The sequence below is a fragment of the Thamnophis sirtalis genome, unplaced genomic scaffold, assembly GCF_051295495.1.
Source record: "Thamnophis sirtalis isolate CommonGarterSnake01/CBP01778 unplaced genomic scaffold, rThaSir2_p1.2 scaffold_3, whole genome shotgun sequence".
NCBI classification, from domain to species: domain Eukaryota; kingdom Metazoa; phylum Chordata; class Lepidosauria; order Squamata; family Natricidae; genus Thamnophis; species Thamnophis sirtalis.
The window spans coordinates 41,380,358-41,406,593 of record NW_028261383.1 but is presented as its reverse complement, the minus strand read 5'-3'; the positions used below and the strand labels follow the sequence as shown (position 1 = coordinate 41,406,593).

Genomic DNA, 26,236 nt, shown 5'->3' with positions numbered 1-26,236 from the left:
GGGTAGTGGCGAACTGCTAGTGGTGGCGGTGGGGGACATTGCCCACCTGCCCCGACGCTTCTGCGCATGCGCAAAGCGTCATGCACGCACGAGCATGAGCAAACCAGGAGCGCCAGGACTTGCAACCCACTTCTGTGGGAATCCCAATGGGTCATATATAGACCAAGGTACCTATCTCTCACCCCCTTATACAAGCAACAATAAAATAGGATGTGAGCCAGGTCTTCTACCTCTGCCTCTTCGTAAATGCAGATTGTATGATATAGAATGGAATCTCCCATATCTGACCACTGTGTGTCAAGCTGTGATTAATGATTGATATATCAATGCTCTTCCAAAGAGAAAGAAACTAGGGGTTATTACAACACTCCTGGGTGCCAGTAACCTGCCAGTAGGGCTTCCTTAAATTGCCCAGTATTGTTGGGGAAGATTGGAAAAGAAGAGAGCTTCTTTCTGACAAAAGACAGAATGCACAATCCCCATCATCCCGTTTAAATTTTTACTAGAGACAGTAGAAAAATAACCTGCAGTTAGATCAATAATTTTCATTCCCCAGGTTCTTTTCCCACAGGGACAATAACAAGCAGTTTCCTCTAAACTCTGTTTACTGTCTTTCTCATCTGATCAGTTTCTTCCAACAGTCTTTCCACAAGTTCAGATACAAAACCTCATATTTGTGTATGATTTTCAAGTTTCAAATTTGAGATTCTCTGTTTAGATGAATGTTCTTTTCTTGGACCTTAATCATTCCTTGAAATATTCAGTTGTTTACAATTATTATTTTGAAACCAATTATGGGTTCTGGGGACAAAGCCTCTGCCGAAACGAACATGAAAAATTAATATTTTTATCCTGCAGGCTAACTGACCCAAATTTTGTAGTTTTGAGAGAACAAAACAGCAAATAACGAAAGAAAACCAAGAAAGGACTAGGCATATTTATCACTCATACAGAGAAATAATAATTCCAAATATCTAACAGATGGGAAAGGTGTTTTAAAAAAACCTCCCCTACCCTCCAATCTTTCAGTCAACATCAGAAGCTTTCTTGTCTTCTTTTGTCTTAGTTGCAGACTTTGTGGAGATAAAGAGACAGGTAAGCAGACCAAGTCCCATACAGCAAAGGTATCAAGGATTATGAAGGAGATAGCCTTGGGCAAATTTCAGATGAGGGAAAAACAGTAAATCCCTGAACACTTCAACTCATGTAACAGAATGAAAAGAAGGATAATTCTTCAAATGTTTTATTTACTTAGATATAGGATTTAGATCCCACCTTTTTGCCCAGAGGGCAAATGAACATGATTAACAATTAAAAAGCAAAACCATCACATTTTATAATAATTCTATAAAGTCACAATTCAATTGAAAAAGCAGGGAGGTTAAAGGACTTAATTCCTTTCCTAAAGGCAGAAAGAATGCAGACTGAGCACAACTCCTATAGTAGCACACTCTGGGTTTTGGACAACACAATAGAAGACCTAGGATAGAAAACCTTCCTTTTTCTAGTCAACAACCATACTTGACCTTTGAGGAACTATATATACACTGCAATAATCGCTTGAGGCCAGGGCAACAAAATATACTTCATTAAAGTCAGTGTCAACTAAAATTAAATTACACGAATTTCATAATGACCCCTTTGTTTTATTTTCCCCTTCTGAAACATCAAATAATATGATTTGACCACAACTTTTGAAGAGGTCTTGTGGACCACATTCGAGATGTCTGGTGGGCCATAACTTTAAGGTCCCATGTGTAATATCATCTTATGTAAGATGAATTGATTGCATTTTGAACTAAATGAAATGTCTTTCTCTAATTGGCTTTTTAAAGAATTACTCAAGGATTCCCAAGGAACTTTCAAGTATGTATGTTGCGTTTATGGATGGATGTAGAAAAAAAAGACATTTAAATATTTGCTTCACATTATTACTCTTTCTTCTAAAGCATTTCCTCCTCCTCCTGTTACTCTTGTAAAAGAAAAGAAGAAAGTAGAAATTGGGCCAAACTTAATTGACTAAGTTTACTAGTGATCTTTGTAGCCAAGTAAGAAATTGAACCTATATCTTAATCAATGAAGCGGTTCTTTTATCAACGTTTTACCAATTGCAAGTAAACTTCCATGTGCAGAATAACACGAACCCTTATTCAATCTTACTCACTCACCTGCTACACTCAATCTGTAGTAGAATTTAGGGTGAAAATGGAATTTGTTCAATCGGTCGATTCCACCGCATTTTGGCTTAGTTTTAAATACACTGTAGCTCATAAAATTATTGTCTCTCGCAATGCTAGAAATTAAGGAACCCATCAAAATGAGTATAGACTCTTAAAGGATAAGGCACGATATTGAACACAACTGAGTTGATGTGAAGGCATCGTTTTCATCTGTCGCTCCAGCATTTGGGGGTTCTATTTATATATTTCAATTCAGACATTAAGATGCGGTAGCAGCCTTCCTCCAGATTCTTTAAGGCTCTAATTTACAAACAGAATCAAGAGAAGCAATTAAATGTTAAGTGCTATCAGCATGTTCTCCCTGAGTGGCACCAACATTGCATGCACACACGAACAAGATGGAATTGAATGAATCCAATCTTGACACAGACGAGTGGGTTACAAATTGAAATTCTATTTCATTAGTCTTAAGCTCTGTGTAACAGAAAGTAATAAGGGAAGGCGTCAAAGGCTTCTTCTAGCCAACATTGGATAGGAAGTCTTTTACCTATTACAAGAAGTCACAACTTTTTCTGGGGGGTTGATGCCACACTTGAAAAAGTAGTACATAAAACCAGGAGAGAAACTTAATGTTCTTAACATTTAATATGAATTAAAAACAAGTATGACTATCCTGCTAGTTACTATGAATACTGTAAATCATCTATTTAAGTGCCATTAATTATTTCCACCTCTGTCACACTGAAGTGACGGAAATCACTAGTAGACTAAAATCTACAATAATTTTGCAGGACTCTTGGAAGTAGAACCAACGTGTTTGGTTGTTGGGTACAGCCTTGTGACTTCTGGCTGGGCTATGATGATTTGGTCCTTGAAATTATTACCTAAATGTCTCCTATGTGAAACTCCATATAACCCATCCTCATTTCTTAAGGAAAAAATACATCTGATACATTTATCCACATGTATCAAATTGATTTCTAAATGTCTGTGGGGCGGGGGAGCTAGAAATCTGATTTCTTCCTGGTTATATAGACATCCCTTCAAAAAGAGCCCAACCTGTACAAGAAGGCTGCTCAAAAGAAAAAGAATCCAAAATATACAGGACATGTTCACACTGGAACACATCTTGCAAAAAACAATTATATACAAGCTAAAATGAATCCATCAGCCTACAGTCCTATTCAGTAGTGGGATTCAAAATATTTTACTACCGGTTCTGTCAGTGTGGCTTTGTGGGCGTGGCTGGCTTTGTGGGCGTGACTTTGTGAGTGTGACTTTGTGGGCATGGCAGGGGAAGGATACTGCAAATTCCCATTCCCTCCCCACTCCTGGGGGAAGGTTACTGCAAAATCCCCAGCCCACTAACCCCGCCAGCCTATTTGCCGGTTCTCCAGAATTTCCACTACTGGTTCTCCAGAACCTGTCAGAATTGGCTGAATACCATCTCTGGTCCTATTGTCTTCCTGATATTCTTCCCCCTCCCCCACAAGTATAAACAGGCACAACTTTGCCAGGCCAGAAAAGGTAGACCAGATGCTACTACCTGCTTCAAAAAACATCTATGTCCATAAGCATGCCCAATGTGAAAGGCTATCCATGAACAGCTTCTGAAGCTACAAGCAGTCTCTTGAAAGCTTTAGATGGCACCTTCTATGCTTTCCTAAAGGTGCCACTGTGCTGTCATTCATAGTACAGCATAAGGGAATTATTTAAGTATACAATATGTGAAATATGATACTAAGTATAAGGAAAGTTATTTAAATTTCCAAAAAGAAATATTATTGTCTTCCACCTATTTTGTTTTTACATATAGGCCCTAATACTGTCAAAAAAGTTGAACCAAACTTTGGTTACACCGGGAGTTATGCAGCCCTGACCCAAAATTGAAACTCTAACTCAACATGAAATGAAATGTGTGGCTAAAATGGAAAGTAGAGAAAACTCAGTGACTTGGACCAAAGACACAATGTGGATATCCTAATTTATGTCAACGTAGCCAGCATTTGGAAAAATTTCGGCAGCCCCTGGACAAAATCTAGTAACAGCCAACAACATATTCTTTCTGGAAAGTGGAGATGCCATACACAGTGATTTTCAGGGCCTGTCAGGAGGTAATAAAGTCTTATTAACCCTTATTGTAGGAATAGCGTAACATGTGAGCCACTCCTTCCATATCCCTCGCACCATATGGGTACAAATGTTCCAGAAAAGAATCCAAAGAATTCTACCATTAAGTACGGTAGACAGAAGGGGATCCTCTGGGGCCAGGCTGAATTATATTCCCAGGCTAGTGACAGTAAATCTGAAAAACTCCTGACCACTCTGTGCCTCCTCCAGTGGCATCCAATGTTACAGCATTTGGTTCAGATTACTTTTGCAAATCTACATCCTAGATATGCTACACAATTGACAATTTATCCCACTGAAACCAGATTCTCTGAAGGGAGCCCACAGATGAAAAATATACTTTCCCAAATGCTTTTGGGAAGGTGAGAAATTCTTGTGTAAACCTAGGGATCTTAATCCCACTGGGGGGGGGAATCATAATTTTATCCAAATTGTTAGAATATTTACTTCACTGATTTGGGATTTCAAAAAAATCTAATGCTCCAAAAGCACAATTTGATCAATTTGTTTGTGGGAACAGGGTCCTGTATTTAACCTAAGAGAACAAACATTAAAGGGTGCCACATTTTGCAGCTTTGGGTTTACAAACTTTAACAGTGAATTTATTCACTGTAAACAATAAAAACACTTCTACTATGCATTAACAATGTAGTAAGAAACAATCTGAAGGCAAATCGCAGCTGCTGAAAACACTGTCACTAAACTTACATATGTTAACACTTACTTAAATAGTTAAAGAAGAGAAAAGGTGTTGAACTGGAATACTGACATGCAAGTCATATAGTCTGATGCAAGACCCTTGGGTATGGAAGAAATGAAAAACAAACAACTAATTTTAGAAACTCCATTTAGTTATTCTCACCAATTAGAATATGATGCAAGAGCCATCAACAAGCAGGTTTAAGTTATGGCTTTGCAAGCTGCATTTGAAATAGGTAAGAAAGCCATTTCCTATATAGGTTTTTTTTTCCTTCACCCATCAGGCATTGGAAATAAATAAATAATTGATAAATAAATTATTATTGATGAATAAATTATTAATAAATAAATTATTAATAATAAATAAATTATTATTTATTTATTTGCCCAAATTGGCCTTTCATAACACAGATTGATTTATATACCATAGACTACAAATGGTAGGGGGAAATGAACTCTACATGCATTACTTTTGAGAATCTGAAAAGTATGGCTCAACTCAACATCATTGCTCTTGATTATAACAAACAAATATCTATATCCCAAGTTTCCTTTGTTCAGAAAGGGACTCTTCCACATACCCATAGTTCAAAGCTGGTATAAGCATTAACACAGAAACTACACAAAAACACAAAAGAGAACTAATACCAACGAATAGGGAGACAAGTCTTAAAAGGAATTCAGAGACTAAATGTAACCAAACAATAGTACCTGTACCAGAGGTAGTATTCAGCCAGTTCTGACAAGTTCTGGAGAAACCGGTAGCGGAAATTTTGAATAGTTTGGAGAACTGGCAAATAGGCTGGCCCCGCCCCTGCTGCCTCCCAGCTGATCTTCTTCTGTTGCCCTGAACAGGAGAATGGAGCTGGAAAGCAGGTTAGTGAGGTGGGGAGGGAATGGGGATTTTGCAGTAACCTTCTCCAAGGAGTGAGGAGGGAATGGGGATTTTGCAGTATTTTTCCCCTGCCACGGCCAAGCCATGCCCACCAAGCCACGCCCACAGAACCCGGTAGTAAAAAAAATTGAATCCCACCACTGACCTCTACCTTCTATCTAAATGAACAAATCCATGGGGTCCTTGGTGCTCTCTGAGCTTGGAGGTTTTATTGCAAACGTTTCACTACCAAACTAGGTATCAATGTTAGATTGGAGTGGGGCTTTGTGTCTGTTTATTTACAAAGGGGTTGTCCCATTGGTGCTGGTGGGAGTGTTCCTTGATGGTTCATTGATTAGGCTGTTGGATTGTTTGTCTGAGTTAGTACAGTATCCCAATCAAGCAGAATGTAAGTCTTGTATATAAACAGAGAGCAAATCCCATTCTCTTCCAGCACTGATGCGATTACCTAGTTGGGTAATGAAATGTCTGTAAGAAAAGAACCAAGCTCAGAAAGAGCCAAGGACCCAATTCAACATTGAGCTACAAATATTCTCTTCTGTTGGAACAGAAGAGAATATTTATAGCTGTATATTGAATTGCTGGAATTGCTGGAACAAATCCATCTATTAAAATTATCTTCATCTGAAGACTCTTTCCTGGACAATCCACCCCTATTTCCATAAGCATGAAAGATTTTTAAAAAAATATATTCTCAATTGCAAGATATCTCCCTAGACTAGGAAATTTAATTTATTTATGCTGCTCCTTTATTATCTTGTTATGTTACAATTGTACTAGGTTCTTTATTATGTTGTGTTCCGTATTTTTAATGCAAATTACATTTGAAATTTTTTTAAATGTTTTAAATACAAACAAGCATACCTCTCACATGATTCCATGGTGTTTCCACCAAGTTCATTTGGAATCCAGATAATAATAATAATAATAATAATAATAATAATAATAACAACAACAACAACAACAACAGCAACAACAACAACAACGAGTAGTAGTAGTAGTAGTAGTAGTAGTAGTAGTAGTAGTAGTAGTAGTAGTCAAAAGAGGAAGGAAAAAAATATGGAATACATCTAAATTTTATTTATAATGTTTACAATACCTGCTGTTCTAAATTATATTTCTTGTTTCACCTGTTTCACCTATTTCACTATTTCATACAGTGCCTTTGCTTACTTTCTGAGGATGCCATCAACTCCATCAAACCATGACAAAAATCTGCCTCTCCTTTCCTCTATACTGTATTGTTCAGTTTAAATCCTCATTTATTCTATGTGCCCAAAACATCTCAATCCATTATTTTTGTACTGGACACTCATCTTCCTATTCATCCCATATGCATTCAGCATCCATTGATTCTGGATCCTTTGATTACTTCACATCCTATATCTATTGCATTCAGCTTTTATTCAACTTGTCTATAACAAAGTAAGCAGAAAAATAATTTCTTAATCAGCTGTTTTTGATTATCAAGCATATTTCCATGCAACAGACCACAAACTACATACTAAGTTTCCCACCTGCATGCACTGAAATTTCATTTTCTCATCTTCTCATCTCAACAGCTTATCAAGTTACTCACATCTATTTCCTCTAGGTTTTTTTTTTTTACAAGTCTTCTCAAGTTTGGAAAATTCAAGTTTTCCCTGTCAAATGCAACTACCATGGTTTCCAATACAATCATTTTCAGATCTATACAGTTTACCACATTGCATGATCTAAAATGCACTGCAAATCACTGGGGTTGCTTCTGCCCCACCTTTATTATTTTTACAAATAACTCAAGGCAACAAACATATCCAACAAACCTTCCTCCTTGTATTTTTCCCGCAACAATTCTGTGAGGTGGGTTGGGCTGAGAGTAATTGGCCCAGGGTCACCCAGCTGGCTAAGACAGGACTTGAACTCATGATCCCCTCCTTTCTTGCCTGATGCCTTAACCCAGGAGTGTCAAACTCAAGGCCCACGTGCAGGATCTGGCCCGTAGGGTGCTTAAATCTGGTCTGTGGGGCCAGCCTGGGAATATCAAAGGCACGGCACTTGGTGCCTCTGCCAGCCAAAAACAGGAGGGGCAGAAGCCCCGCGAGGCCACTGTTTTTGGCCGGCAGAGTGCTACAGAAGGCCGTGGAGGCTGAAAACAGGCCATGGGGGAGCCTCATGGGGCCTCTATGCGGCCCGTTTTTGGCAGGCAGAGTGCTGGAGACCGAGAAGCCCAAAACGGGCATCACGGGCCCTCCGCATGGTCCGTTTCTGACTAGCAGAGTGGTGCAGGAGGAGTCCATCCCAACTCCCCCCTCCCGCTTCCCACCCTGTCAGCCCACAGAGAACTATAGTGCTGATCCAGCCCTTGAAGAAATCCAGTCTGACACTCCTGCCTTAACCACTAGAACCTATAGGATCATCTGCATACAAAAGTACACCTACGTTTACATATCCAAATGACAAATCTGAACCAAAAACTCCCTTTACATACTTCTATACAATCTAAGTCAGAAAGACATTAAGCTTTGTCTTAATCCATCACAGCTTTGAGCCTGTTGCTAAGCATTCATTTTCATGCGTTCCATTGTATCACCTTTTTGCACTCTGCAACCAATCCTCAGTTTCACATTCGTGGAGAATATTCAAGTCCACTTACTTTATGATATGCCTTTTCTAAATCAATGCACGTACAGAATGCTTTCTTTCATATCTCACATTCATTTCTCAATTACTCGCTGAAGATCGAAAATGTGACTTGTATACCTCCTAGCCAGCAAAAAGCTTCATCATACTTCCCAAATGTCCCACAATCACCAACAGAATTTAGTCAGAATTATGGCTATCCTGTTGTCTTTATATTCATTCTTGCCACCTTCTCTTTAGGAATAGCAGCATCCTTCTAATTACCAGGCAAATCCAGTCTTCACATCTGTATTAATTGCACAACCATTTTATACTACATTAACATTTCTTCAATTTTCTTTGTAAACACCATTAACTTTTTCCCATCCTCATTTTTTACATATCATACTGATTTGAGACCTGCACTGGTACGTGAATTCACTCATCATCCCCATGGCTCCTTATCTGGAGTTTCCATCTATTCCCATTTAAACAGCATTATCTTGGGGTTACCAATAGCAACCAAGACAGCCTTCATTAAGTGATGCGGGCACATGATATTACACTTTATAACTGTATTACTTAGCAATGACAATCCTATAATCCAGAGGTCCCCAACACCTGGTCCGTGGCCGTTGGCAACCAGGTTGCACAAGTGGCAAGCAAATGCAGGAAGCTCCATTTGCACAAACTTTGTGTATGTGCACAAAACTATCCACTCCTCCCCACCGCCACTGCTAGTCCATGGAGCCGGAAAGGTTAGGACCACTACTGTAACCCAAGGACTTTTTCTTTCTCTACAATTTTTCCAAGATCCATGACTGACACTATCATATAATTTTACAATTCCACCCTTATATGCTATGCCAATTCTCTCAATTTTTCACCACAAAGACCAAACTCAACCCATGTTTTCAGGTGTTTATTTATTTGTCATGTTTATGTATATTATTAAACTACATAGTCGAATCCATGCACATCCATTCCTTTGGTTTGCCTGGACTACATTGAGTGAAGAGGAAGAGGCCATATATAAAATATATAATTAATGTATATAAATTACATAATGATGTGAAGAGTTTATTATCGTGTAGGGCTGTATTGGCCATGGACTGCAGGTTGGATACACCTGATCTAATTAGATATTTTCTAAATAAATGGTCAAAAGTCAACATTTGCAGCGATTCTTGGAATTTTGAATGACCCAATCATTATTTCTGTACCTCATTTCACTCCCACCTATACATTCATAGAATATTTTTCCACCTAGATCACATTCACTAATTCTCTCACTGTTCGATGGAGCTATATGGTTCCTCTAATCATAAGCATCAATTTAACTGACACCCATTCGTATTTTCTCATGTATGTTTTAGACCTTTCACTTATAATTAATACTATAGCCTCCTAGCATGTATGCTCACCTCTTCTCCACAGGAACAGGCAAGCTTCCAATTACATTCTCTGGTGTGGTCCTTGGTCTTCTTTGAGCTTCCTTAGTTTGCTTGCAGACATTTGGTTACTCAACTAGGGAAGATCTTAAATGTTAGAAGGAAGTGAGGCTTGGTCTTTGTTTATATAGAACAATATTGGTGGTGTTGCTTTTATTTTTGGTAGTTCTTTGATTAGGCTGTTGTTTACAATTTGTCTGTCTGGTTTAATCCCTGATTATCTAGGAGTTGATTACCGGTGAAGAGGTTTTCTTCCCCTTTCTCTTACTTTCCTAGCCATATAGCATATCTACTTCTTTTATTTCATTTGTTAATTGACATTCTTTATTATCTTTTTAAGTTCCAAGTCAGCCTTCCACATGCCATAGTCATCACCTGATGGGTCCATACATATTGATCTCTGCAGTCACCTTTAGTCAACTGAAGGTTTAAAGCATTTTCTATTACATTTGATTGTACCAAAATATGTAGGCTAAGTTATCAATTTTCCCCATATCTATGCTACATTTCCTCCTAACAAAGACAATAGAACCGTGTTTCCTTGAAAATAAGACCTCCCTGGATAATAAGCCCAATTGGGCTTTTGAGTGCATAAGCTAAAATAAATCCTCCCCTGAAAATAAGTCCTTCCCACAAATATTGCAACACAGCAGCAGCCATGAGGTGACCACACTCACTGCCTCCTGCACCTCAAAAATAATAAGGCCTCCCCGAAAATAAAGCTAATTGTTCACTTTGGGAGTTAAAAGAAAATAAGACCCTGTCTTATTTTCGGGGAAACACAGTAGTCAAATGTTACCACCGGCATACACACACACACACACACACACACACACACACACACACACTTCTATGCAATTTAAGATTGTTAGGGACTACCTTGCACATCAACATAGTGTTCCACATCACCATGTACTGACACACAGGTTGCTTTTTAAGTAAATAAATCTAATCTATAGCTGTTCATATTGCAAAACCCTAAGAGTCACTTTGTTCTGGCTTCAGTTTGCTGAGCTTGTCGATGTTACAGCCCGTCTCGGGACAACCCTCTCATCTGATTGTTGCCTAATCAGGATCTGTAGCTCCAGATGACCAAACAGCACTAAGCACTTATGAACAGCACAATGAACACTTTGATAAAACTTGGTGAAGCCCTCCGACTCTTTGGTGCATTTAGAATCAACATACACATTGTGCTCGTAATTCCTAGCGTGGGGTGAAGAGAAGAAGGCTGGACAAGTTGCCTGAACTCAGGTTCAGTTTGGGTCACTTCACTGTGGAATGCAGGAATTGGTCATTACCTAATAAAAGGACGCAACCACAAAATTCAAAACAGACCTTGTATGTTGCTCTCCAAAGATGGAGAAAGCAGTCAAATCTAACAGGGTTCTTTTTGATCTTTCTCTTTTAACTATTCTGTTTACCAAACTCAGGAATACAAAATAGCCAGTGTGTCCCCAAATTAAAGGGAGATATTTTGGGAGCACCAAATTTCACATTGGCATTTGGTTGTAATTATGCTTGTTCCTGTGGGGTTGTTTTCTTTTCCTCCTTCTGAAACAAAATTCTAATCACAGAATTCCTATATCAAAGATACTTGCGCTCTTGTTTGCTAAAATGCCTAACAATGAAGTAGCCTATGGCTTGGATTTTTTTTCAGCCATTGCTTGCATAATGATATAGCAAAACAGCTGCCATCTTGTGAAGCACTGGCCACATTGTAATGATGCTGACATTTCTCAGGAACTGGTATTCAGTAAATTATGATCTTTCATTACAGGGATATTCCATGGGTGCCATCCAATGATGCTTTGGATGCTTTCACATTCATGTCAATCATAGTTAACCAGTTTATAGTGTTCATTCAAATACGTTGGGCAGCCAATTGTTAATAAACATTTCCTTAAAAATAAAATTTAAAAAGCAAAAAGTCCTATCAGGCCAACAGGAAAGCCGCCATTTTGAAGAAAGCCATAGGGCAAACAAGTAGAAGACATGTTTGGACGGAGGGTAGCCGTGGACAAGTTCATTTACCATGCATAGGTACCATGGTCTTCCTAATCGAATCAGTCCTGGGTGTGCACCAGCAGACAAAATCGTAAGTTTTAATGCAATATGTGTTAGAACATAGGTAGTCCTCGACTTACAATCATAACATAGTTTGCCCATTATGGTCAAATGTTGTGTCTGTTGTAAAGGTGGCCATCCATATGACCAATCCAATTTATGGCTTTTTTTTGTGACATGTTATTAAGCAAACCAATTGATTGCTCTAAATCATTTTTGGTGAAAACTGGAAGTAAATGCCTTGATGTGACTGCAGGATGCTGCAAACAATATTGCCATAAAAAGCTACCAAGTATCTGACAGTCACATGACTAGGGATCAGCAATCAAAAAAGGTAATAGTAAACATTTCCGCAATCCATTCGTGTCTCTCTCTAGGGCAGTGATCCCCAACCCCCGGTCCGCGGACCGGTGCCGGGCCGTGGAGTACCTGGCACCGGGCCGCGCAGCGGCCGGGGGCCATGATCGCTGCAGCGGCCGGGGGCCATGATCGCTGCAGCGGCCGGCCGATTCCTGAAAAAAACCTAAGAGCGCCTGCGCAGCTACGTAGGGCTAGCATAGACAGCGCTAGTAGCGTAGCCTTGCGTAGGCGCAGTTTGTGCTACGCTATCTACGCTAGCCATACTGAACTGCGCCTGCGCAAGGCTACGCTACTAGCGCTGGTCATCGACGCGCTCAGCGGGCCACGGTAAAATTATCAAAGGCTGACTGGTCCGCGGCGATAAAAAGGTTGGGGACCACTGCTCTAGGGCACAGTACCCATCTGTTTAGCTGAAGGAGCTAGCATTGTCCAAAGACCTCTGTGGTCATGTGGCCAGTATGACTATACACCAAGGCACATCATCCCACCAAAGTGGTACCTATTTATCTACTTGCGTCTGTATACTTTCAAACTGCTAGGTGTGAAGGAGCTGGGGCAAGTAACGGGAGCTCACCCAATCGTGCAGCACTCAGGTCTTTAACCCGGACCATCAGCTTTCCAGCTGACAAACTCAGTGTCTTTAACTGCTTAGCCATTGTGCCCCACAGCAGTAGGATCTGGGTTGTAAATACCCCTGGGGAGGTCCATCATAGAACCATGAAAAGACATGTTACATCGAGAAAATTTAAAAAAAAAAAACAGTGGCTGGATAAAACCCATTGTGGCATGCTGCCTGCCCACCATCCATCCCTCAAGGAAAAAGACCATTAGTAACAGAATGACGTCTGCCAAAGAGATTTCATTGATAATCATTATGAAAAGCATTTCGCTATTGATGGACAACCTATCTACTTCCTTTTTGGAAATAGTGGCCTCTGGTTGTGCATTATCAGAAGGCAAGATTTCCCCATGGTAATATTTCGAAGCAGATTTTCTCAATGTTACAAGAAACAGGCTATGAATTGCTTGTTTGTTTCTTATTACTGCAAAGAAAGCCAATAAAGAGAAGAGCAAGAAATGTAAGGGATTTTTTAAAACACAAAGTATAACCTTCTAATATATGTTCCAAGATTTTTAAAAACAGCAATAAATGAAGAAAAAAAAGATTGCAATTTCAAAGCCTGCATACTTAAGCTTTGGCCAAAACTGCAATCAGGAACATAGAACTCAAGACGTTAACCTTTCAAAATGGCCATTTTAATAAATTAGAAAACTGAGCTTTGGGAAAAAAAAAAAAAGGAATCTTTGAGGTGAACCTGGCTTCTACCTCATAGCACTAACAACAAAGGGAGACATCAAACTATATTTCTACATTTTATTAAGGCAGGGATGGTGACCTGATGACCACCCAGATGTTGATAGAGTTGCCAACATCATCACTATTACCTCTGCTACTGGACATTCTAGGAATTGTAGATCAGCAATACCGCTTATGTCTAATTTTATTAAACAATTTAAAAATAACTATCCAGTTGTTTACAACTGTGGCCTACTACCAGGCCATGGCCTATTTGTAACAGGGCTGCATGAGTGACAAGACAGAGCGTGCATGTGCGTGTGTGCAGATCAACTTGTGTGAGTGGGCAACCGCGCATGCACGTGTAAGCCAGCCCACTGCTCACACATTAAGCTGTGCACACATATGCACCAGCCCACAGCTTGCACTGCCCAGTCCCCGTCTCCCTTACTTTTCCTGGGCCGCCAAGCCACAAAGGTTGGGGACCTCTGGTTTACAAAATAAATTGATTATATACAGTTTTCAACAGATTATACATGTATATTTAATATATGTATTAAAACCTACACAAAGTGGAACCAATCACCAATTTTGAAAGTATTCGTGTAAGCTTGTTTATTGAGACTTTATTGAATTTTATTGTAAGATAAAAATACAAAATGATACAAGCTAAGAGAGAGAAGGGCTCAAAGAGAAGGGAAGACATTTTTCAGTGCAGTACAGTACAAAAAAACAACCTCTCAACCTTTTGCTTTAAAATTTCACAGTATTTCAAGCCAATTATAGCAACAAAATCATTCCAATCCTCAAAACTTAAAATCAAAGTTTTTGTTTTTTTCAGTTTAAGGTCAAAAGTCCAGAAGCAGTTTTTAAGTAGAAACATACAGTAACTAGATAAATTCTTCTCTTTAATCGGAGTAATCAGTTTTGCCATCTCTGGCCAAAAAATAGTCAGTTTTGCCATCTCTGCCAACTCCATTGGAAGCTTCTTTGTTTTCTCAAATGTATGTAGCCACCCATTGCATGAATGGGTTTTATTTAAATTTAATTTAAAATTGCTTTTTAAAAATAAATCATTTTATATGTAAAGTAGAGGAAGCTTTGTTTTGATGGTCCAATTTTTAAAAAACGAAAGGGGGAAATCTAAAGGCTATAACAGAGGGGGGGTCAGATCTAGTAGTTTACCAATTTTTGGTTAACCTTAGTCCTTAAGACAAAGAATGTTAAGAAGAGCAGCATATGATGCTACTGAGAGCAGCCAGCCACTGTATCTTAAAAAAACAAAATTGTTTGGATACAGACAGTGTCCAGTCACCTAGAATTAAGTTATCTAAAGCTAAGCATCTTATTGTCAGACTTAATGTAGCTACCTGGATTAGAAACAGTTAATCCAATGCATTAGTCTTTTAGAGCTCTGATTAGATTAGAAAGAGTTTTAAGATTATAATACAAGAATTCCAATGAGCATTTCACCTTCAAATGAGAAATCTATATTCGGGCAACTGAATATAGGAAGGAAACACGAGCCTCTTCTCCTCATTCTCTTTTGTGATGTCAAGATGGATTTGAAAATTAGTCATATCCTTATCAATATGAAAATCACTTACCCACACTTACCAAAGTAGTTTGGACCAGCAATAGAACATTTAAAATTGGAACTGGCAGGATTTCTGAAATCCACGGGTATGAAAAAGCAGTTCTCATCACACCAGATAGAATCTTAGCTTTTTTCTCTTATAACTGAATACAAAGTACCAGACTATATGTAGTGTGATTTTATTTTTTTTAAAAGCAAAGGTTTCTATTAAAAAGGCATTTGGCAATACAACATCCCAAATTCAGCTGGTAGAACATTGGTACTCTAAGCATACCATGAATCATAAGCATTTCTGATGCGTATCTGATAATTTTTCTAATGATAATTTCTTTCTCCTCTTTTCTTCCTGCTGAGACTTAAGCATTTTATTTCTTCTAGCCAAAATATTGCATTCAGACCATCAAGTTGGGTGGAGAGTGATGGCTATTTTCCACATGGAAACAATGCATTTTCTTCATCAAATTAATCTTTTATTTTTTTAAAAAAAACCTCAAAGGAGCACTGAAAAGTAACATCTTCAAATAATGGATCATACAAATATATCAATGGGCATGGATATATAGATATATATGCTTAATAATAAACTCTATAACTAGCAATTAGCCGTTCCACGCCTTACATGCACAAACCAAAACCAGATGTAATATTTTCACACTAGCCTGGGTGCAAAAACCCTTTTTCTCACTTTCCAAGCTATATTTATTGTGATACTCAGCTTCTAAGACTGTGCAGGGTTTCAAAAGCTACATCTTTGCATCATTAACTATAGCGCCAGCTTCCATAAACTTGCTAGGCGATATCAAAAGTCTTCCCTCAGCCACTGCTTCTTCTGAAGCCTGCTTACAAGTTCATGTCTACTGCCTAGGAAAGAAGACAGAGATACTTGACATTCTTAATCTTCAAGGACTTCATTAGACACTTCCAGAAAAACGAAGCGCGTGAGGGGGAAAAGAAAAAGCAGTCATTAAAATGTAAGATCTGTCATTTCCAACAAGCTCTGGGGCCAAGACAAATCTTTGGAGGACCCTCTATATTCTATATTCCATGCTTTCTAAAGGACATCCCAAATCCTTTTGTTGTTCAAAAGTCTTAAGTAAGTCCGCATTTCAAGCACATTTTTTTAAAAAGGAACTTAAATAGCTTACGTGAATAAGATGCAAGGAACTGGCTTTTAAACGCTTACGGATACTGTAAGAAAGGTAAAACTACAAAAAAAAAAATCTCGACTAGGCAGAATCTTTCAAATTGTAATAAATCTGCCTCAAAAACTGCATATGTGCTCCAAAACAATTCAATAACAGTCCTCAAGGGAAAGAGTGAAATAATAAATGAAGTTCCTAACAAAATACATATTGCAAAGCCAATACTTTTCTTTAAAAAAATTACCACACAGGCTATGTAAGCCAATTCAAAATTATTTAAACTAGATTTCCCTAGATTTAATCTTATTGAATAGAAGGGACGCAAATATTTTGTTGAAAAAATGTTTTTTCCTTTCCATGAGTCTTTTGATTAAATAGAAATTTGCACGTCGTTTTCCTGACAGCATCATGGAAGTGGGTTTATCATGCTGTCTTCTGGGATGATTTTCAACTTCCACTCTGGGTCTCACCTCAAGGGTTTCCTAGTGGCCTCCTATCCTAATACTAGCCAAATCTGAAACCCCATTTAAATAAAAATAAAAATCAGCCAAGGGTGGCTAGATGCTGCCATCTGCTGAAAACCTTTCTATACCAAAGAAATTTAAATTTAAGAATATTTAGATAACTAACTCCAAGGGAGGATCTACATAATGTGTTAAGCCTCTGTTTAACCAACATTTGTTGAATAAACTACTGAGATTGCAAAATACTATTTAAATGAATCATTGCAGTACAGTAATCCATACTCTTTAGGTTCTTTAGTTTTACTTTGCTATGTATATCTCTTAATGGATAGTTTACCAGTTTAAAATAATCCATGATTTACAGCTGAATATATGATAAACTAGACCAGTGTTTTTTCAACCTTTTTTGTGCAAAGGCACACTTTTTTCCTGAAAAAAATCACGAGGCACACCACATTAGAAAATGTTTAAAAAAAATTAACTCTGTGCCTATATTGACTATATATAAAGTAATTTTCCCACGGCACACCTTACACTATGTCACGGCACACTAGTGTGCCGCGGCACAGTGGTTGAAAAACACTGAACTAGAAAACCGATTGAAAAAGTGTGGCTTGGTACAGAACCTGCAGTTATCAAAGTCTTCATCCTATAAAGCATGGGTGCCAAACTCGTTGTGTCACGTTGCCATCACGTGACATTTCGTGATGCTTTTCTCATTTACGGACCTGGGGTGGGCCTGGTCTGCGCATGATGCACCCGGTCTGCGGGCCACCTATTTTACACTCCTGTTATAAAGCATCTTGTTCAAATCCCTTTGATCATAATGGACTGCACCTAAATGAAACTGTGCCCCCCAAATATTCAAAATTAGAGAGTTGAATAATTACTAAATGATCTTAATATGACTGACAATTTCTGCAGCTATTGTCACTAATATTACATTTATTTACACCATCCCCATGTATGCAACAAAAATTGCATACATTTCTAGCACAACCTTTAAAAAAAATAGGTGAAGGGAAGCCCAACAATTTCAGGCAAGAATATTTCATAATAAGTATGAACCACAATGTAGCAATGGATGCTCATATTAAGAGGAAGCCTTTTGCTTGTTGTTAGCCTTACAAGTTACACATTGGCTGATTTTTTGTCTTAAGAATTATGAGCTTGCAGGTTAATCAATAAGGATTGCTCATTTTAACTTTTTAGGTAAAAGCAGCAAAACTGGTTATTTCTTATTATTCAGTCTGCCTTCTCTCCTCTCACAGCCAACTCCAGGATCTTACACTTCCTTCCACCCACATGTGCTCACATTGCAATCTCTTTTTCCAGCACCTGTTGTCACTGCATTTGTAAAACCTGTCATCTCCAGTGGTATCCTGAATGGTTTCTCGTTGCAAATTCCTATTTTCGCTTTCTATCACTCTTGGACTCTAGTTTCTTTTTTTTTTAAGGATAAAAGTGCTGTGGGAATCTCAGCATGACTATTTACAGCAGTATTTCTCAACTTGGCAGCATGAAAAAAGTGTGAATTCCAACTCCCAGAATTCCCCAGACAGCATGTTGGCTAAGGAATTCTGGGAGTTGAAGTTCACACATCTATTAGTTGCCAAGGTTGAGAAACACAGATTTACAGTGTTCCAATAACATCGTTTTATGTCTGAAAATAGTATAAGCATATACTCACATATAATATGATATTATGTGTAATTCAGACTTGATTTACTGCAAAGTTCCTCAATGTTTCCAACTTCGCAAAACAGCAAGGAGGGGATGCAAGCAGCTGGCAAGCACACATGCGTGCAGCTCCATTTGTGTGAGCGGCATGCATGCACACCTGCTGTTCACGCAAATGGAGTGCATGCACACATACTCACCCACTGCTCGTGCAAGTGAGGATGCATGTCCCATGCGTGTGTTCACCAGCCATTTCCATGGTCCACTTGCAAATCCCTCACGGCCCACTAGTGGACTGCGGCCCACAAGTTGGGACTCTTGATACTGATCGTAACTGATCAGTTTTGCAGACCATAAACTCTGATTTACAAACTATAAGGGCTGGGCATTACACACTATGCTTGTTTATGAGATGAAACACGGTGTGAACCTAGCTATTCTTTTTTTAGTCATGGTTTATGATTCAATGTTAATTAAACCTACCCAACTGTGATGTATTGGACAAGCCATAACTGAAGAAGCTATGTTTCTTTCCAGTGACTAAACAGCTGTATTAATTTAAAGTATAAAAACACAAACACATAAATATATATAAAGTACCTTGACAGTTTTTAACTTCCTATAGTAGAATACCCCTGCATCTGGCATAATTTATTATTCCAGATCTTAACGGGGAGCTTCAGGAGCTTTTCCCCAACACGACTACCCTCCATTTGTGCTAGATCACAACTCCCACCATGCTTAGCCTGCGGGCTCTTCATAAAACTTTCCAGATGCTCTGGTTGGCCTCACTAATTCAGTGATTCAAAAAAGTACCATTTCCAAAATGCAGTCCTTCCAACCACACAGGAATTTGAAATCCCATCTCTAACCTAGCAGTCAACTACAAGGCATGCCAGAGTGACTAAATTTAACAACCTAAAAACTATAGAGAAAGTCTATTGTCATACTGACCAAACTAGCTGAAGAAATAAATACAGCACTATAAAAATGTGAGGTTGCCATATCAGTGCCTATTCAGGTATTTTAAATTTCCAATTTTTCCAAGTCAAAGAGTAAAGCAGAGGCATTCTATCTGCTAAATGTTTTAACTTGCTAGCACCAAGCCCAAAACCTTCACTTCAGCAACATACCCACTCTCATTTTAGAACCATTAAAAACACTCCATTAGATACTAACTTGTCTTTAAACAAAGATGCACCAATTTTAATTAACAGAGTCTTCATTTTAATATTGACCCTTTGCTTAGCCAGGATTGATGTTAAGTGTCATTTGCCCATGTAGATGTAAGCTGGGCCTTGTACAAAATGTCCATAAAATGGGCACCAAATCTTCCAACAGCAGAAAGGACTACTTAATTTATATTCCACCGATATACATTCACCAGTCTTCTACCAGTGTCACATTAAACTTACATCAGTGCTTGTTTTCTTGTAGTTTTCCCACAGCCTGCCTTCTAGGTGAAATTACTGTACAATATATAACAGCGTCAGAAAGAAAGGCGTCACTTGGAAGGATGAAATCGAGAAGGAATCAATACAAAGAAGATAAATGTTCTTTCTCACAAGCAGCAGAATATCAAACAGAGGCAAGATTTTTTTTCATGCCTTCTTTTTTCTAAATTGTCTGGAAAAGGGTATAAAAGGGGTATGCTTCCGGAAAGATTAAACTTTCCTTAGTGTTATCGATCTCTGAGTTTTTAAACCTTTATAATAGAATCCTGTATGCATTTGTTTTAGAAGAAATAAGACTACATTCAACATAATTTACTCCTTAGCTAGAAAGAATTGCAACCTTAGCTTCTCAAGTCTTTTTTGCCCTATCCATCTTTTATTTCATCTTCTGCATATATTAACTATAAACAATAACATCAAAAAGATCTGCGTTCTACCTTTAATCATAGCTATAAAGAGGTGCTAATGAAAAGTAAAAAAAAAACCTAAGCCAACCATAACAAAGAAAAGAAGTTGCTTATCAAATTAGCATATTCATATTAAGTTTGCCTATTAAGGAAAAATGCACTGGGATTAAAATCAGGAAAGAAGTGTGGATGCTACAAATATGAACAGTATGGAGTTTGATAAACTTAGACTATTTTTTTTTTTAATTTAAGAGTGCCATTATGGCATGAATTGTGGAATGGAAACAAGTCCTATTAAATTTTCTGGGGTTGGAACAAAGTAATGTGGATTTGTTCCTTACAGTTCTTAGCCTAAGGATCCTTGAAATATTTGTAAGAAACAAATAATTTTAAAGCTTTTTTTTACAAGACACAAGCAGAAAGAAGTTGCATGTACCAACCAGTGACATATGTTTTCATTCAAATTTGCTAGTCATCATCTCTTTCATAAAGAAAAAATGGGGAAGGTTAAATTGATAAACATTGGAATATTTGTCACAAAACCATCTGTGTGAATATTTTATGCAGTTAGTAATAAATAAGCAAATTCCAGGCATTCATTGTCTGCCGAGCTATCACATGTGACACTATACTGAAATTTACAGCAAATGGCAAGAGCAGGTGACACCCTTCCTTCCCTTAAATAGAGGTAGGTTTTAGGAATTGTTCTGAAATGTAGTATTATCTGATCAGTGTCCACATGTTGGGAGACTTTGGGATATACATGTGTTGAATGCAGTTCAGAAAAGACAGCAGCTCAGCAGTGCCTCTGCTGGCCCATTTGTGTTACTGTATACAGTATGAAGGTGGGGTGAGAAAACCATTCACAGAGAGACTTAAGCTTCTCTGACATTTTTAACTTTTTCTGAGCTCTGGGATCAGCTTAGAAATGGATAAGGGTGAATGGAAATCCATCCTGCACTACAGAATTTTTCCAACAATGTTTCTATGGTGCATGTTTTCTACCGAGAACAAGCAAACACAATCTCTCCCTCCCTCTCTCTCTCACTCACAAACACACAAACACACACACGCACCCACGCACACACATAATTAACCCTGCATGTCAGAAATCAGATGGGTCAAGCAAATGCCCATCACCCTAAAATGACTTTGGCTAGACTCCAGAACTGCCCTAAAGGGAACAAGGTTTTAGGCCATCTATCTAAAATGTCAGAATTGTTACCTCTCTCCACCCTTGAGAGTATGATCTGACCTTCTTCTAACTCTATGCCTTTCCTCTCCATCCTTGCCAAGGTCAATGGTGTGACACCTTTCAAGTTTAATAGAATAAAAAATGCACCGACAGCTGTATAGAAAAGCCAAAAGTCAAGGTAAGAAATAGAGAGAACCCAGTGATTTCCAAAATAGATACAATCCACCACCTTATTTCCACCTGGCTGAAGGCTAGTTTGCACACCCAATTTTTGAGAATGGATTTTTTTTAGTCCCCCCCCCATACACACACACACACACACCAGCACCACCAAGCACACATCCACAGCTGGCATTTTGTCTCTGCCACACTCAGGGTCTGTCTAGTAAGCACTGCACCAAATGCAAGACCTCAGCAAGGCTACCAAGAGGCCAAAATAAAAGCAAGCCAGGTCTGATGATGCAGAAGGAAAGAAACATAAGAATTTCTGACAGCCAGATTGCATGTTAGGGCAACAGACTTTTTTTTAAAAAGGCTGAATCTCCCAACGTTCAAATGAGGGAGTTTCTCTTCCTCTCCAGCCAAACCTACACCATTTACCAAGCTCAACCAGTAGTTTGGAAGGGGGGGGGGATTAGGAGAAAAAGAGGTATTATACAGTACTCTCTCTGTGGCTACTTCAAGGAGAAAGATAATGGAAGGCACTGGGCAGCACCCCAAGGAAGGCTGATTAGCAAGCAGTCGCGGCAGATAAAACAACACCGGGGAGAACCAAACAAATCAGACACATTCACTTTCTATTGAAGGCAGGGGTGGAGGGAAGCCCCATTACCCCGCATTAAGCGCAGCGAGCAGCCGGTTTGAAGGTCTTTCCCCCTCCCCTCCACACCGCTCCAGCCGAAGGGCGAAGGCACAAGAGGGGCACTGCCGGGCGAGGAAGGCTGCGCATCTCACGAGCAGAAGTTGCACGGAGAACAAACGGCAAAGAGCAACGAGCCAGGCTCAAAGGTCTCCTTTTGGTCTCCTTCTCTCCGGTTCACCCCATCCAAACCGGAGCCTCTAGTCTAGACCTTCCGCGAGAACGAAGCCGCTTCATCTCTAAGAAAAAGCCGGCTTCTTTCCCTGCCCGGGAGGAGAGGATAGGGAATCTGGCTGCGGGAGGAGATAGTCCAAGAAGGAGAGGGGGAAATCCTGCAATGCATTCTCACTCGGTCCCTGCCTTTGAATCCCAAACTGCCCGCACCCACCCACCACCGTACACAGCCCCGCCGGCCACAAATGACGGCGGAGCACACAGGCGTGCAAAAAGCCAAGCGAGAAAGGCTCATCCACCGAATGGGGGTAAAAGAGAAAGAGAGAGAGGCGGGACTCGGGGCGACATCTGCGGGGTTCCTCGGCGCCCTCGCCCGCCCTCCTTCCCTCTCCCTGCCCCCAGCCTCTTTTTTCCAGCCCCTCCATCCCACGCTTCGATTGCCACTCACCGGGGAAGCACACCACGTAATGGAGCACGGAGATGGTAATTTTCAAGAAAAAGATCCAGCAACACGGTTGTAGTAGCCTCCGCATGTCCAAAACCGCACATCGGAGAAGAAGAAAAAATTAAAGCAAGAGGGGGGGTGGGGAGCGCTCTTGAAACGGGTTTAAAAACAAAAAAGGCGAGGATTCCACAGACCCACACGCATTCCCCCTCTTAAAAAAAAGGCAACACGCAACAACAAAAAAATCCCACGCAAAACTTGTGGAGGGCGACCAAACTTGCACACTTCCCTCCCTCCCCCCCTTCGGCTGCAAACAAAAGGAGAACAATTCTTGGGTTTATTTTCTTTTGACGGCCGTTCCCCCCTTCCCAAGCTCCGCACCGTTCCCGTCTTTCTCGCACTCCTGAAGCGCAATAACGCAGCGGCCCCCTTCTTCGCTTTCCGCTCCCCGAGTTGCACGGGTTGGGATCACCCCGCTTGGGTGCAAAGACGTGCGAGTCCCAGAGTTGAGCAGAGGCAGCGCCGCTCAAGGGCCTCGGAAGCCAAAGCGAACCGCTGCAGGGGGGGAGAAACTCGGGCGCCCCGGAGCTCACAACTTCGCTCCAAGCCGCCAAGAGCCCGGCGGCGACGGGGATGGCTGGAGAAAAAGCGCCTCGGCCAGGCTCGGACTCTTCATGCGGGCAGCCTCTCGGCAGGCCAAAGGGGAAAAGGCATCCCTGCGAACGGCAGTTCAGAGCGCGGCAGAAGCGGGAGGGTTTTTTTGTTCCCTTCCCAAATGATGGGGAGCAGCCCGGAGCAAGAAGGGAAAAGGCGGCGGCGGAGAGTCGGGCTGCCCGGAGCTGCTTTCAATCCATCCCGCTGCTGGAAGTTGGGGCTCCGGCGAAAGCTGGCGAGGCAGAGTCAGGCAGGAGCTGCTGCTGGAACCTTTCCATTCTTCCATACAGGAAGTAACATGTGAGCCTGGATCCTGGCTGAGACTTTAAAGCGGAGAAGGGAGCGGGAGCGGAAGGGAGAGAGAGAGAGGGAAAAGGAGAGGCGAGGAGGCGGGGGCGCGCGGAGGGGGGAGGAGGAGGAGGGCTTTGCGCGCACTCGAGGCTCTTAAAGGGGCAGCGCAAGACGCGCCTCTCGCATCCAGCGGTGCCGGCGAAACGGGGTGTCGCCTAGTTTCCAGCCGTGCCTTCGCTTGCGTTGGGCTTCCCACGCTCTCGTCGTCCGTAGCCCTTGCGCTTCATACGGCTAAACACACAGACACACACGCTTCGCATACACACGACGTCCACTCCAGCGAGTAGAGAGCACGTGCAGACTCTTCCCACCCCCACTCGGCTTTTCAGAGAGTCCATTCCACGCGCGCCCACTGCGTGCCGTAGGAGCCACTGACGACCGGCCATCAGCAGTTGTCAGCCTCGGCCGGAAGGAGCGGCTTCGTTTACACGTGCAACACCGTGCGCTATTGATAATAATAAATATCTCTGGCGCGGGGCTACCCAGTCCCCGAAGGTGCAAACACGCTTCCTCCGAATGCGAACGCGCACACCTGCCTTGCTTTTTTCGTGTAACCTTACAGTTAAAAAATAAAAAAGAGCCACCGCGTAACCTTTCAACGCAAACACGTTGCCACCCTCGCCAGGGCACAAGACCGCTGTTTTCCTCGCAACTCTTATTTAATATTACAGGCATTTTCTCTCACACTCTTTATTTTACAACCTTTTCCTTCTTTCCAGGGACACACGTTTATTCCCCACGCACACGCACAGACACTCTTCTCCCGCGCATGCGCACCCGGCCCTCTGGCTAAGCGGATTCGCTCCCTTGCCATCCACCCGCGCGCCTTTGCCAACTAACGGACAGGATCCCGAGTCCACGCCGAGCGCGGCCGGACCCCGTTTTTTTTTTCCACTGCGCGTGCGCCCTCGCGCTCTGTCCGGAAAATCTGCAAATACATTCCCGCTTTTTTTTTTTTTTTTTTTTTTTGCTTTTGCAAAAGTAGGCTGGCTGTTTTCCTTTTTTTTCAATTTTCTGACAGCAGGGGGGGCTTAAAGTAATAAAGATTTAGCATCGGGGCGCCTCTAATCGGGAAAATGCCATAGCTCCCATCTCAGTGCCTTTTGGTTTTTGTTTTTTTTAATATAACTACGGTCCGATCATGCATCCTAAAATACTGGAGGTACCTTCTCAGTCGCTCTTCTGCTTTGCCCCCCCCCCACCTGAGGTTGTTGCTTCTTGATCTTTGTTAGGCGCCGGTTGTTGTTTTGGGTTTTTTTTAGACGATCTCAGCCTTTGCGATCCGGGGAGAGACGGAGAGGTTAAAAGGACCTTCTAGCTGTGATCAGACTGAAGCAGAGCTCAGAAGCTAGGCTGATCTTGAGGGAGATAAGAGGGAGCGATTTCCTTTTTAGCCCGGCGTTTAAATAAAAAGCAATCCGGGAGAAGCGTTCTGGGGGGAAATCCCTTATCTGTAATGAGTTTTGTCCCTTCCTTTAGACTGCGAGATTTTATCGACTTTTAGTTATAAGTAGCACCGTATTTTCTCTTTATGTCTCTCCTAACTGCTGTCTGAGAGCTGGGCTTTTTTTTTTCCCTGATGAAAAGTGTAATTGAGTCAAGATAATTTGGCATTGGTAATACTTTTTTTAAAAAACACCCTTATCTAAATTGTATCTGTTTGAAGGTACTTGTACTATTCTATCTCCTTTCTCTCGTGTGTGTGTGTGTGTGTGTGTGTGTGTGTGTGTGTGTGTGTGTGTGTGTTCTATTTCATTTTGAAAAACATTAAGGAAAAAAAACATTGGAGCCTAACTTACCATAAAGTTGGTAACATCAAGGGGGAGATATATGGATATATTTGGGAGGGGTTGGGGGGCATATGGAGAAGGATTTTTTTTCCAGGAATGAGGATGGATGTCATTTAGAAGATGGTCTCTTGTGCTGCCAAAGTCTGAGACACAAATTTGTTAGAGAGAGAGGGAGGGAGAGAGAGAGAGAGAGAGAACGAGAACCCAGACAGTTGAATCAGAGTTCTGGCAGTTTTAATTTTGATGTCAGTGATGTTTTGATTTGGTCTTTCAACAAAGCAAAGGGCTGTTCTTGATCACCTAAAATACCTCCTTCCGTTTGATGTACCTAGAGATGCTTGGAC

General features: G+C 40.7%; 1 protein-coding gene across 5 annotated transcripts in view; it reads right to left on the bottom strand.

Moving 5' to 3' along the window:
• PTPRG (protein tyrosine phosphatase receptor type G) overlaps nt 1-24,075 on the bottom strand; it is a 722,188-nt gene extending 698,113 nt beyond the window's left edge. For 2 of the 5 annotated variants that reach the window (XM_087708785.1, XM_087708789.1), the window contains exon 1: nt 23,101-24,074. In XM_087708785.1, the coding sequence (XP_087564911.1) occupies nt 23,101-23,185 (85 nt within the window). In that variant the 5' untranslated portion in view covers nt 23,186-24,074. Of the gene's footprint in view, nt 1-23,100 lie in introns of all 5 variants that reach the window. The other 3 variants (XM_087708788.1, XM_087708790.1, XM_087708786.1) reach the window with 2 other exon arrangements.
• Between the last annotated feature and the right edge of the window lie 2,161 nt (nt 24,076-26,236).